The sequence below is a fragment of the Corythoichthys intestinalis genome, chromosome 9 (genome assembly GCF_030265065.1).
Source record: "Corythoichthys intestinalis isolate RoL2023-P3 chromosome 9, ASM3026506v1, whole genome shotgun sequence".
Classification (NCBI taxonomy): domain Eukaryota; kingdom Metazoa; phylum Chordata; class Actinopteri; order Syngnathiformes; family Syngnathidae; genus Corythoichthys; species Corythoichthys intestinalis.
The window spans coordinates 10,628,748-10,643,121 of NC_080403.1; the positions used below are offsets into that span (position 1 = coordinate 10,628,748).

At 37.2% G+C, this 14,374-nt stretch overlaps 1 protein-coding gene across 1 annotated transcript in view; it reads left to right on the plus strand.

The window, feature by feature from the left end:
- cacna2d3 (calcium channel, voltage dependent, alpha2/delta subunit 3) overlaps nucleotides 1-14,374 on the plus strand; it is an 84,009-nt gene that overhangs the window by 29,175 nt on the left and 40,460 nt on the right. The window contains exons 6-8 of the mRNA XM_057846671.1: nucleotides 3,421-3,480; nucleotides 13,111-13,273; nucleotides 13,721-13,852. Of these exons, the coding sequence (XP_057702654.1) occupies nucleotides 3,421-3,480; nucleotides 13,111-13,273; nucleotides 13,721-13,852 (355 nt within the window). The remainder of the gene's footprint in view (nucleotides 1-3,420; nucleotides 3,481-13,110; nucleotides 13,274-13,720; nucleotides 13,853-14,374) is intronic.

Genomic DNA, 14,374 nt, shown 5'->3' on the forward strand with positions numbered 1-14,374 from the left:
ATGGGCGTCTGGCATGAACTGCTCGCTTCAGGTCCCGCCACAGCATTTCAATGGGATTTAGGTCAGGACTTTGACTGGGCCAGTCCAGAACACGAATCTTCTTCTTTTTCAGCCATTCCTTGGTTGTATTGCTGGAATGCTTTGGATCATTATCATGTTGCATGATCCACCTTCTGCCAAGCTTTAACTTCAAAACAGATGGCGTCAGGTTATGTTCTAGGATTTGACAATATTCCTCAGAATTCATGATTCCCTGGACTATGTGGAGTTGTCCAGGTCCTGAGGATGAAAAGCAAGCCCAGATCTTGACATTCCCACCTCCATGCTTCACTGTTGGGAGAAGGTTCTTTTGGTGGTATGCAGTGTTGACTTTTCGCCAGACATGGCGGTTTTGGTTGTGACCAAACAGTTCAATTTTGCACCTACATCAGTTGATGAAAACTCTTTTTAATTTAGTCTCGACAACACAACTGTTAAAAAAACAAAAAAAAACTACTGAATTGATTGATTAGGAAATCAGGTTGAAATAATAGAAAATTCCAAAATGTTGAGGGGGTTCACAAACTTTTGAGCAGCACTGTATATTGTTTTTAAAATCCAGAACATTCAAATTCACAGACCTGGTTCATTTTCAAACAGCTCAGCTCATGTATAAGGCTGTACACAATTTACTTCCTGGCAATATACAGAAATTGTTTTTTAGCAGAGAAGGGCATTACAGTTCGAGGGGGGGAGCTTCACTTACAGCAGTGCTTCTCAGTTATTTTCTGTTACGCCCCCCCAAGGAAGACGTAAATGTTTCGCGCCCCCCCCAAACTCTCTGCCGCCACTGTAAATAGTATCATTTGTCTATGAAATTACTATTATAAATACGCATCTGCCTAACATTGTGTCCTTTTTTTCTAATAAAGAAAAAAAGTAACATAGATCAACTTATAGTAAAGTATAACTTTATTAACATTGTTTTGTTTGTAACAGAGAAGACCTGACACGCATCAATTTGCCGGAATTAAAAAAAAAGTCACATCCAAACTATAAAAAATACACTCAAGGTACATTTTTGACCATTTGATACAGAAAAATAAAATGTAATAAAATCAGTAAATAATAACAAATTAAAATTGATTAGTAACATTCACTCATGAGGACAATATGCCAAAAAATTTGACCAAAAAACAAAGCTGAATAAAAGAAAAAATGAGTGTCCTTCGACAGAAGGACAGTTTTTATTTTTGCTGCTCACAGTATTACCTTCTTTACAATGGTGTGGCGTTATTTTGCAGTGAGCATGCTAACAATTCTCACTGGTTTACAGATATAACACTGACAAAGCAGGACGGTAGTTGGCAATATTCGGCAAGTTTTCGTTGAAAAACAATCAAGCGGCTTATCAATGAGATTGGGGTCTAATGTCTTTAAGTGGCGTCTTAATTGATTTGGCTTCTGGCTGTCCGCTATAATTATTTTTAGACACAGTAAAATGTGGTCTTTCCCCATCACCCACTGTATTAAAAGTCAAAGCTAAAAGGCAAACGGCGCGAAAAAGCGCACTCTCGGCGGCCGAGGTAGAACCGTAGGTGAGGGCGGTCGTCGTGACGATCCCAAGCCGAAAATGGCCCTTCTCGGGCGGCGACGTGAGAACCGGACAAGACAGTGGGTCGCTGCGTGAGTGAGTCCGGTCGGAAAACGGCTTTCGAAAACGGCGGCGGCACACTGCTCTTCATATCTGTTTTCTGTGTGTGCTGAGTGCTCTTCCTTAGTTCAAAAATACTGCGCGCACTCTGAAAATGAGAGCGCCACTGCCACCCACTGAGTGGATGTGCAAGTACACTTTATTCCAGTACGGAAAAAAAAAAAAAAAAGCATGTTCCCCGAGGTCACATGCGCCCCCCCTGGCATCGCTCTGCGCCCCCCCAGGGGGGCGCGCCCCACTATTTGAGAAGTACTGACTTACAGCAACAGAGAGTACGGACTACATTAAAAAGTTGTTGTGTTTCTGTTTGTGGAGTGAGGCTGTGGAATGAACTAGATGAGGGGCTCAAGCAATGTCCAAATATGACCCAGTTTAGGAAGTTTACAAGCACATGGTTTTCACAGCGTATAGGGAAAAGGGAGGGGTTCAATTATAGGGGATTTTCACATATTTTTTATTGGCTAGGTCCTATTTATTGTTGTTTATCTTGTATGTATATTGTCAAGTTCAATTACGAATCCTTAGGTAGACATTTTTAATATTACCCAAAATAAGGAGAGAAGGCACTCAATTTAGTTGAAAAGCTTGTATGGAGAAAGAAGGGAAACTATACGGCTTCCGCACGTTCTAACTAGCCCCTCCTTCACCCTCCTTTTTATTCGGGATGGCCCTAGCAACAGACGGGTGTTTTGCCCTAAAAGAGAAAGGGAAAGCAAGCTGGCGACACCCCTTGTATTTGTATGGCTATGTGTGTGCATGTAGGTGGATTTATATTCATGTGTGTCGGCACATTTTCAGCAAGGCAAAGCTGCCTCTTCTGCCTGTCAGGCAAGATGCCTCTTCAAAGCTTCTTTAAGGCAAAACATTAACAAATGAGCAAAAGCATTTCATCGTTGCGAGCAGCTCGAGGGAAAAGCATTTCTTCATTGCGACAGCACTAGGCAAAAGCATTTGGCAAGTAATAAAATGTAACAATATGATTTCTTAAATGTCCTAGACAGTTCAGTTTCTCAATGTCTGTTGCTTATCCTTGAAGTTGAGCTGTGCAACCTGGGCCGGTTTATACCGGTCAGAATGACAAGGCAGTTCTATCAAGAGCTAAACATTTCTATAGTTATCAATCACAAAAATGTACTGCAATCAATCATGGAACATACTATTATAGCAATCAATACTTTATTCTCAGCATTCATTGGTAAAAGCAAATATTTAATAACCATTTAATAATTATCTTATCATATATGGTTATTTGCTTTATTTCTTTGCTGATATGAGGACTAATTAAATAGGGCGGACTGATAGAAATGTGGAATAGAAAAGGGGGCTAGGTTCTAATAAGCAAATGCTTCATCCTACTCCATTTTGGACACAATGAATAAATTCTTATCATATTTATTATTATCATTATTATTGGCTTAACTATCGTTGCTGTTATCTCAAGAATGTCATTGGTTATGTTAGATTTTTATTTATTTATTTTTTTTAATATTTTCTCACGTCCAAAATAAAGCATTCATTAATTCATTCAGACAGACTGCTTGCATGCCTTTTTCTTTTACATCTCATACTTGCTTAGTATGTTGATATATGTTAGTTGTGGTATTTACCTCCACCCTTATATTAAACAACATTATATTAATCAATATTTTGACACAAAGAAAAAAATGATCAGCAATCCGGCACACTTTCTGAAGTATTTCGTTATCGAGTTGTTTTTCTCTGTGCAGAGGCTGGTGGAGGCTGCCGAAGAGGCACATCATCAGCACACTGAAAATCCAGACCTGCAGGTGAGCTCTTTCCACACAAAATGAGAACCAAAGAAAATAAAAGACACAGAATAATTAGCATAGAGTGAGTGAGAATAACCATTTGGCCATGAGCAGATTAGAGAAAAGGGACAAGGTAATGGGCACTATAAGTCTTTAATTGAGTTGGCTTTGTCCTTGGATGTCAGCCTTGAAACATAATGCATCATTGTTGAAGGCTGCAGCTACATGACGTCACAAGCAAGTCAACGTTTACTTTCAATGAAGAGAAAGTTTCACGTCTATAGAATAAAGATGATGGGGATTCTGACTGCCAGTGCACCAGTTAGGAGGTGGAGTCAAGCACTTTATAATTTATCTTTATTTTAGTCGGCACAATATGTTTAGGACACTATAGTGGCTCCCATTGCGGAATTTCAAGCTGCATTGAGCTTCCTTAGTCTCTGCAGAGGGAATGCAGTATTTTTGTCGTTTATTAGACCCCCCGCCTCTCTCACTCACACTCTCCCCCCTCCCCATCTTTTCTCTCTGTCCAAAGGACAAAGATAAATGAAACTCTTTTTCGAAGAGCGTTGTTTCAAGTACAAGCCTCCAGATTGGAAACCCATTCGAGCAACAAAACACTGAAATAACCACGGTACTTTAAAGTTAATAGAACCGTTTACAACATTTGAATATGTTTCATTTGCTTTGTTCCTTCCTGCTGCAGTTCTTTTCTCAAAGCTAGAACAAGACATGCAGCTCCGGCATTTACACATCCCTTCATTGAATTAAATGGTGTAATTGATTGATATATAATGCTGGAGTTCAGATCATGGACTGCATCGGACTAAAAATTTAACAAGAGTTCAAAGTACTGATTTCAGCTGCCTGTTAACATACAGTACATACAATGCAGCTTTTCTATTAAATCACATTAGATTGTGCAAATGTGGTGTATTATTCATTTTTAGAAATATATGGCGGAAAACAGAGACAAGGCTGAAAAAGCAGTTTCTGCTCTTGCACCCCTCTTTAAAAGAAATTGCTGTATTTTAAGTCAAAAGAACTGTTGTGTTTGATTGGAACAATATGTCTATATGCTGCCATAGCAGATTCATGGCGCAATAAGCCCCCAAACTATTTTTTATTTGTCCGTTTTACCCTAGAAACCCTTGTTTACAGACATCGCGCAACCGCTCTTGTTTCAACCTTGCTATAAAAAGAAGGTAACTAATCATATTTATTGTTCGAAATGTCTGTCATTTTTAGCTTAGAATCATTAACTGATGTGTATTTTTTTTTTTTTTTTTTTTTAATGACTTCAAAAAATTATTCACTCGCATATTTTAAACTTTTAAACAAATTACGTCACAATGAAAAAAATTGCATCTGTAAAAAAGTCATGGATATCTACCTCATAATTATCGCTTAATTGTATTGTTTTTTTCGTTACGGTCGCATCTTCCCTAATATTTTAGATAATAAATGATCGCTCCAAACAAAGAAAAAGTCCAAAAAGTCCAGTTGTGGCCATTCACATCTGTGTCTTGACACTCGGTGATTCATGCTACATGGAGTTTTTGGATCGAAAAGAGGTAAGTACGCAATCATATCTCGTTAAAATCATGCCGTCTTTATTTATGCTCTCGCATGCTCTCACCTCCAGTTAAGGTTTGACTGTTTACATTTTTTTTTTTTCTTTTTTTTGTGAATGACCTCCTGTTCAAAATTTTTCTTCCCGCAGAAAATTGAGATTTTAAGCTTTCCAATGATTTATCACACATGCATATAGGACAATTTTTAAATTTGGCCAAATTGGTGGTCTCAGAGCAGAACTTTAAGTCACCTGAGTTTTTTCCGCCACATATATTATTTCTATTAATTTATATTCTGGCGTCCTTTGAATTTCTTAAGAATAGTTTCTAATAATTTTTAGTCGGTTAAGAAACATGCTATTTTTACTTAAAGTACTAAAGATTTTGATTTATGGCATACTTCATTTTAAAGGACATAAAAATAACAATAAAATATCAATGTGCAATCATGATGTGATGTCATGACATTGAGCCTAGTGGCATCATTTAGACACCCTTGCCTTCTCTGACACTGCACATTTTTCACGGCCCATTTCACTGACTGCAGCGCGATAAGAGGGCCTTCTTATCTCAGCCGCTGCAAGTCAGGACGCTCGTGATTTCCGCAGTGACCCCGAGAGGTTTCACCAGTTCAAGGGAGTGCACATCATAGTCGATGTCTCTTATCATTTGTTTTTGGTGCTACGCCAGCAGGTTTATTTACATAATTCTTTGCTTTGTACTTCTTAAAACAAACCTTGGGCCTCTAAAAAGGCTCATAATTTGTTAAGTGTATTAGTCTAATACTATTAGGGTAATTACAGGACATTTTACATCCCACCGTTCAAATTTTAAATAATTCTATACGAATAAAGGTTTCTGAGTAAATTTATTTTTCATCAGCCCAAATATATATATTTTTTAAAAATGCTTGAAAATACATATGGCTGAAAACACTCAGGTGACTTGAAGTTCCGCTCTGAGACCCCTTATTTGGCCATATTTCAAAATGGTCCTATATGCATGTGTGATACATCATTGGAAAGCTTAAAATCTCCATTTTCTGGGGGAAGAAAAAATTTGAACAGGAGAGCATTTTAAAAAAAAAATCATTTTACCCTAACTGGAGGTGAGAGCATGAGAGAGCATAATTAAAGACGCCATGATTTTAACGAGATTTTGTCGCGTACTTACCTCTTTTCGATCCAAAAACTCCGTGTAGCATGTATCACCGAGTGTCAAGACACAGCTGTGAATGACCACAGCCGGATCTTTGGGGGATTATATGGGTGAAACATGGTAACATAACAACGGTTGCCATGCAGACATCAAAGAGTGGTCGAGATTTTCTTTTTCATATATTTACCCTTTTAAAGGTTTTTTTTTTTCACATTTTCTTTGTTTGGATCGATTATTTATCATCTAAAAAGATGGGGAAAATACGACAGTAACAAAAAAAAAATGCAATCAAGCGATAGTTATGGGGTAGATATCCGTGACTAATTTACAGATGTTAATTTTTTTTCATTGTGATGTAATTTGTTTAAAAGTTTAAAATATGCGAGTGAATAATTTAAAAAAAAAATTTTTTAATAAATATTAGACATCAATTAATGATTCTGAGCTAAAAATGACATTTCGAATAATATATATAATTGCTTACCTTCTTTTTATGGCTTGGTTGCAACGAAAGCGGATGTGCGGTGTCTGTAAACGGGGGTTTCCAGGGTAAAACGGACAAATTAAAAATAGTTTGGGGGCTTTGTTAGCCATGAAACTGCTGTGGCAGCATATAGACATATTGTTCAATCAAACACAACTGTTGTTTTGGCTTAAAATACAGCAGTTTATTTTAAAGAGGGGTGCAAGAGCAGAAACTGCTTTTTCAGCCTTGTCTCTGTTTTCCGCAGTTTTTTTTTTTTTTAATACATACCAAATAGGTATAAAGTACACCTAAAATGCCATTTAACCCTATTGACCAACTTGGATCTCATATAAAACAGTTAACATTGATCTGCATGTGACCTTATCAAACCCTTGATACTTTATTACCTATTTTGAAGAATATGTGGCCTGTTTTATAAATATCTGATAAGGTAAATGTAATGTAATGTAATGTACTTTTTACAAATGTAAAAATTTGCAGAGATCTGTAGGAGGGGGAGGAAAGTGTGGAATAGTTAGCCTAAACCCCGCCTCCTGCCTGTTGTCAGATGGGATTGGCTCCACTATTTCAGTGACCATCTGTGGAATAAGCAGTATGAATGCATGAATATTGTTTTACTAATAACATAATTGTATGATTGTGAATAATTTTTTAAATTCAATAAACAGGAAAACTTTTTTTACCAAGTGCATTTGTTTTTTAATGTGTGACAGTGTGAAATTAAAATAACCTACTTTGTCAAATCATTGACTAATGGACATTATCAGTGTCCTGACATAGATTAGTATCATGAACTATTTTAAATTATCTCTGAGTTAAGCGCATTTAAGGTTTTTTTTCTTCTGAAGTATGTATCAAACTTCATGTATGTATCAAGCCGTTCATCTTAATCAGTTCTCAAGTATCTCTCCTTTTTTCATGGATTAAAATGCTTTTAAACATGGCATGGCACATAACTTGTGTTAAAAATAAATGCATTTTCACTACCAAACATCTTAGTTCAGTAGTTTTCTTTCTTTAATTTCTTCAGATTTCTTTACTCATTTTAAAATCTTCATTTAAATCAATGAGATAGATCCAAGCTTCTTTTTACGGTATGGAAATATCCATCATAATAATAAACTGTAGTACTATAAATCCTAATTTTGAATTCTTATGCTACACACGTGTTTGAACAACAAAAAAAAAAGGTTGTATGAATGTGTCCATGAAAAGGAGAAAAAAGCTGCTGTGTCACCAGACTTTGCTGCATGTTTCTGATAAAAGGCCAAACACGCTGCACTGAAGGGGCAGCTCTCTGCAGTGAGGCCTACAGCTGACTGCAGTGGTGTAAAAGTCAGTGTAGCATAGCTGCAGTGTCCCATGGCCTGCTATACAATAATAACCCTCACGCTTAACGGGCCTCAGTACAGCAGCTCTGCTGAGGATGCACTATTCCTCTGCAGAAAACTCCCTCCCCACCGTAGCTCGTCAAAGAGTCGCTCAGGCGTGGTATGAGCTGTCACGGGCTGCTTGATGGTGATGCCCACATAGCCTTCCCTCGAGTGTGAAGTGTAGACTACATCACCTGTCCTTTTCCTCCCTTCCCTTCATCCACTCTCTCCGACTGGATCAGTACTGAGGCCACAAAGAGGCCACTCAGGCAGGAAGAGGTAGTCTTTTTTTCCTGAAATAACAGCCATTGAAGGCGGGGCTTTGCACTCAGGGAAGCAAAACCTTTTTCACTGTATACTGTCAATGCATTCTTAAGACTATAATTCAATTTCTTAGCCATAAATAAAGGAATTACCTTTCCTCCAGAACAATTACAGTGCTTGAATTTATGGCTGTCATCATTTTTAAGACCCTTCAAATACAACATACCGTATTTAATCATATATAATTTTTAATAGGTAATTATAATATGGTAATTTTATATATATATATATATATATATATATATATATATATATATATATATATATATATATATATATATATATATTACATACGTATATGTATATATAATATACAATTTCTTTAATTTATTATGTGTTTTATTTTTCATTTATCATTGTAAATTCAGGGGTGAAAGTGGCTGGATTTTCTTGCCGTTACTCACTGACATAAAGGTCACACGGAGCCAGAATTTTTTGCACTTTTTTTTTGTTTTTGTTTTTGTTTTTTGTTTTTCTAAAACCACTCAAATGCAAAGAAAACTTATTTTGGTTATTTGGTTATCACCATAACACACAAACACACAACAGGTTTTACACATACATTGGGCTACTGCATCACACATACTGTCAATGCATATGCTGATTTTCATTCAAAATTGTATTTTTTTTTTTCAATGATTTTGAAAATAACATTTAACAAAACAGTTACGCTGCATCTCCTGATTTTTATTTTCCCGCATTTCCTCACAACTAAATACAAAACCTGAATTTTGACTACTGTATTTTCCGCACTACAAGTCGCACCGCATTGTAAGGCGCACCTTCAATGAATGGCCTATTTTAAAACTTTTTCACATGCAAGGCGCACCGCATCATAAGGCACATAGAATAAACGCTACAGTAGAGGCTGGGGTTATGTTATTTATCCATTAGATCAGTGGTTCTTAACCTGGGTTCGATCGACCCCAGGGGTTCGGTGAGTAAATCTAAGGGGTTAAGCGAAGGTAAAGAAACGCAGAGCCCTATTTTCGTACGCTGATTAAATCTAGGCAAAGTGGCTTTTTAGACCAGGTTTTGGACGGGTTTTGTCATAATTTACAGGCTTAATCCATTTCTTTTAACTGCTAGTCCTCGATCTGATGGGTGAAGGAACTGGTTTGCTCAGTGGAAGGTTACTCGCACTTGGTATGAGGGAATACAACACACTACAACAGGATAAAAAGTCTTTAATAGCATTATTATATGAATTACAATCATATTTTGAGACGATTTGACTACAAACAACAATTTGGCAAAGCGCAGATGACGAGAAATTAGTCTTTTAATCTGCCGTTTAGCCATGCCTACCATTATCGGGCTCTACCGTCCCCAACAGTAGGATGACGTCGGCAGGGTCATGGTTTCATCTGATTTAGAATTCAGCCCATTGAGGTGGAATTATTCAGAACGAGGAAAACGAAGAGATCCGCAAAACGTCATTGTTTCAGTCTCTTTACTTCAATATTTTTACAGGATATTCTTTTTATCTCAGTATTTTTGTGACGAAGAGATCGGCAAAATGACATTTTTTCAGTCTCTCTACTCCAATATTTTTACAGTTTATTCTATTTATCTAAGTATTTTTCCCAAATTGCTAAATAAATGGGATGGTCATGACAAATAACAGCCTTGTTCTAAATGGAATATGAAATATTAAAAATGCATTTATACAGTACGATATGGCGTTAGCCCGGCTTTTGTCATTTCCCTGCCCCGGCCTCGGAGAGCGTAAACAAACCAGGAGGTGTGACAGCTAGCCGACATGCTAACCCGAACCGAGTCATGTTTCAAAGTCTTATTCTCGGCTTTCGAAGCGGAAAATGACACAAAACTACGCCGGACCATGTCACATGGCGGCGGGGTTGTTGATTGTCTATGCCAATCTGCAACCCGCTCGGCGGCGAACAAGTTACAGCTCGTCGTTCCCCTGCTGCGGGTAGGAGAGTTCATTTGCCGGGGAAGCAGCTGGACAAACCATCCATGATCAAACATAAGTAAATAGTCCTTGATTTAAAGAAAATTTGTAGTGATTACTTTGTAATCGCTGTATTCGCGGCCATTTTTAACACAAAGTTGCAATTTCAGTTGAGGTTGAAAATTTGACAGAATACCGAGCACACGAAGAAGGGCAATAAACTGAGCATAACGTTGTTATTCATTCATGGCGTGGGATTCAAAAATTTGAATAAATATAATGATCGCTTCCACACACATCCAAGCAGTCCATTTCATTCAGGAGCATAAAATAGCACGCGAAATAAGAAATAAACATGCTTATGGTGTCATATGCACTTTATTAAACATGCAGTCAAAATGAGAAGAATTTTGAACGGGAATTCGCCAAATCATTAGCTTGCTAGCTTAGATATATCAGTTTTTGCTTTATTATATAATTCCGAAGGGTTTGGTGAATCAACATATGAAACTTGTGGGGTTCGATACCTTTAGCAAGCTTAAGAACCACTGCATTAGATAATGCTGCGCTGTGATACCTGTTGCGGCTCAATATTAATTCATAAAGCGCACCGGATTATTAAGGTGCACTGTCAGCTTTTGAGAAAATTAGAGAAAATTAAAGGCTTTTAGGTGTGCTTTATAGTGTGGAAAATACTGTACTTAAGATCATAGGATGTAATTTTAACTGAGGAAAAAGTAAAAAATTTCTAATAATAAAAGATATAATACACTACATGAATAAAAATAAGTACAAATGACTTACATTATGTACAGTGAAATGGAGTATACCGGTGTTTTTAATATCACTCAAACGTTTTCAAACTAATTTAAATGATAAGGAAAGCCTAACATAAATGAACAAAAATAAGTCCAAAGTGCACATTAACATGGAAAATGTTCTGAACCTCCCCATCATATAAAATAAAATAAAATAAAATAAAATAAAATAAAATAAAATAAACCTCCCCAACTCTTTCCTTTCTCTTAAAGATCTGATCCATTTTTTCTCGCATTGCCCTGTTCATTGCATTAATTCAACAAGTTTGTTCTTTTATTTTTTTATATTATTTTTTTTGCTGTTTCAGAAAGCATTTGCATTTGAACCAATCAGAGCTAACTATCCACACTAGGGCTGTCAAAATTATCGCGTTAACGGGCGGGAATTTTTTTTTTTTTTAATTAATCACGTTAAAATATTTGACGCAATCAAGGCACATGCCTCGCTCAGATTAAAATGACAGCAGTGTAATGTCCGCTTGTTACTTGTTTTTTGTTGTTTGGCGCCCTCTGCTGGCGCTTGGGTCCAAATGATTTTATGGGTTTGGGGAGTGAGCATGGTGTAATGACATCAACAATGGCGAGCTATTAGTTTATTTTTTGATTGAAAATTTAACAAATGTTAATAAAACGAAAACATTTTTAATATAAAATTTCTATAACTTGTACTAACATTTATCTTTTAAGAACTAGTTTTTTTTTTTTAAGTTTTTCTATCCATGGATCGCTTTTAGAGAATATTAATAATGTTAATTCCATCTTGTTGATTTATTGTTATAATAAAAAAATACAGTACTTATGTACCGTATGTTGAATGTATATATCCGTCTTGTGTCTTATCTTTTAGTTCCAACAATAATTTACGGAAAAATATGGCATATTTTATAGATGGTTTGAATCACGATTAATTACGATTAATTCATTTTTAAGCTGTAATTAACTCAATTAAAATTTTTAATCGTTTGACAGCCCTAATCCATACTGATCACATGTCAGTCTGTCAGCCAATTGAACGGACAACTGAGTCAAGGGTGGTATGCTGCGCACATGCGCACATCGACTCGACTTGACTCGACTCGTCACTAAGTCATCAGACTCAGATAAACTGCTGCAGCTTGGAGAGCTCTGTAGAATAAATAAATAATTAAGATCAGTGTAAACGGCTTATGCTACACAGACACTTTATTATGCTTGTTGTTAACATTTGTGAACTGTATGTACCGGTAAGTCTGATGTTGGTAGATTGTTTTTTTTCTCGGAAATGAGATGTGTGTGTAGCAGCCTGGCAGATTTTTTTAGCATGGGGTTTTGACAGTTGTCGTCATATTTTCGGGATAAAAAGTGCCATTCCACCCCGTTCTGGCCCCGAATTGTTCCGGCGCAGTTTCACCTCTGAGTACACTGCAAACACTGTAATCACAAACAGTTGAACTACGGTAACTCATAACTATATACCGGTAGTTTGTAAAAGTCAAGTGTCATTATGTAGTTGACTAAACTATAAAGTTTTGCGCTCTGTTAAGATTCATGCCACTTTATTTGAATTAGGCTTAATATTGTATAACTAATTTATGTGGCAAGCTCAAAAAAAAATTCAAGAACCATACAATCCATCATGAAAATATTGTTGTGTAATCTCATATACAATAATTTTTAGCTCTGTGAATGTATTAGGGTTTACAGTGTAAGCAAAGTCCAGACAAAAAAATAGACTAATTGAATTGGGCTAATTGAAATCTTCCATTAACTCAACATCAACATTTTCTGCGCATGTGGGAGGAAACCGGAATAGTTTACAAGGACAAGGGCAACATAAATTTACACACACGAAGGCCAAGTCATGTCGATATTGTAAAACTTTAAAATGTGACCCAATTAAAGGTGAATGTGAAAAAGATGTGATCAGATGTCTTTTTCCTGGCATGCTATAGATTTGAGTTAAAGTTAGTCCTACCCAAAATGTGTGTAACATTGCTGCTGTTTCCAAACTTGTCTTCAGTACGAGTACTTTAACGCCGTATTGATCAACGAAGTAGACAACGAGGGCAACAACGTGGAACTGGGAGGAGATTTCCTGCTGGAGCCAAATGACCACTTCAACAATCTGTCAGTCAACCTCAGCCTCAGTGTAGTGCAGGTGCCCACCAACATGTATAACAAAGGTGAGCCAAAAGGAAGCTCTGGGCGTTTTACCTTGAGCTGATAAAACGAGCGAGAGAAATAAGTGGTTTGTGTGAAAAATGGCTGAGGCTATCTCAAGCTCACGACAGGGGGATCAATACCAAGTCGGGGGCATAAAGAGAAGCGTAACTCCTGAACTGCTTTTGTTTGGCTGTAATGAACTCCTCATAAGTCTTGTGTTCAGCGCACAAAGGGAGGCTGCTGCCAGCTTGTCCACAGGAGGAGAGGAGGCCATGATTTAGTCAAAGGCATTGTGTGTCCTCCAGGGGGTTCAATAAAGGACAAAGGTCAAGCGCGCACTTAGTTGTGGGAGCAGGATGATTAGTCTTAGAACCATTTCATTTACATGTCTCTGTTCCCACTATATATACGACGTATTACATATTATGTATTACACCTTTTCTTTTTTTTTACCCTAATCTCCGCAGATCCAGACATAGTGAACGGGGTGTATTGGTCCGAAGCCCTGAACAAAGTGTTCGTGGAGAATTTTGAAAGAGATCCCACTCTCATCTGGCAGTATTTTGGTAGCGCAAAGGGTTTCTTCAGGCAATACCCTGGTAAGTGGTATGTTTGTGCGTGTGTTTGGTGTGGGAGGGTCTCAAGGGAGTCATCAGCCTTCAGCGCAAAAAGAAGCATCAGAACAAATGACATCAAATGGCTAAAAGGGTAATTTGGCTAATGTTGTAATTTTACAGACCATCAGAGAGGGAGCGAGCTTACTGAGTGTAATTAATTATCATTTGCCATTGAGGGTCTGCAGGCACACCGAGAGGTAGGCAGCCAGATCCAAAGTTAGCAGACCCCAGTGATGTGAATCATGTAGTTGCTTCACAGCATTGTTGGATCAGAACATTCAAGACTACACAAAGTAATTATATAATACAGACAATTACTCTTAAATGTTTAACCCTTTGATGCGCAAATCATTATTTTATTTTTTTTTTTGTTAATTTAACCCTTATAGGGCACTCATTGACTCCTTGGCTGCCATTGAAGGCGCTAAACGTCCACTCCATTTTCAATGAGTGAGGCGAATGAACAAACTTTTATGGAGCAAAATGGATTAGACATCTAGCGCC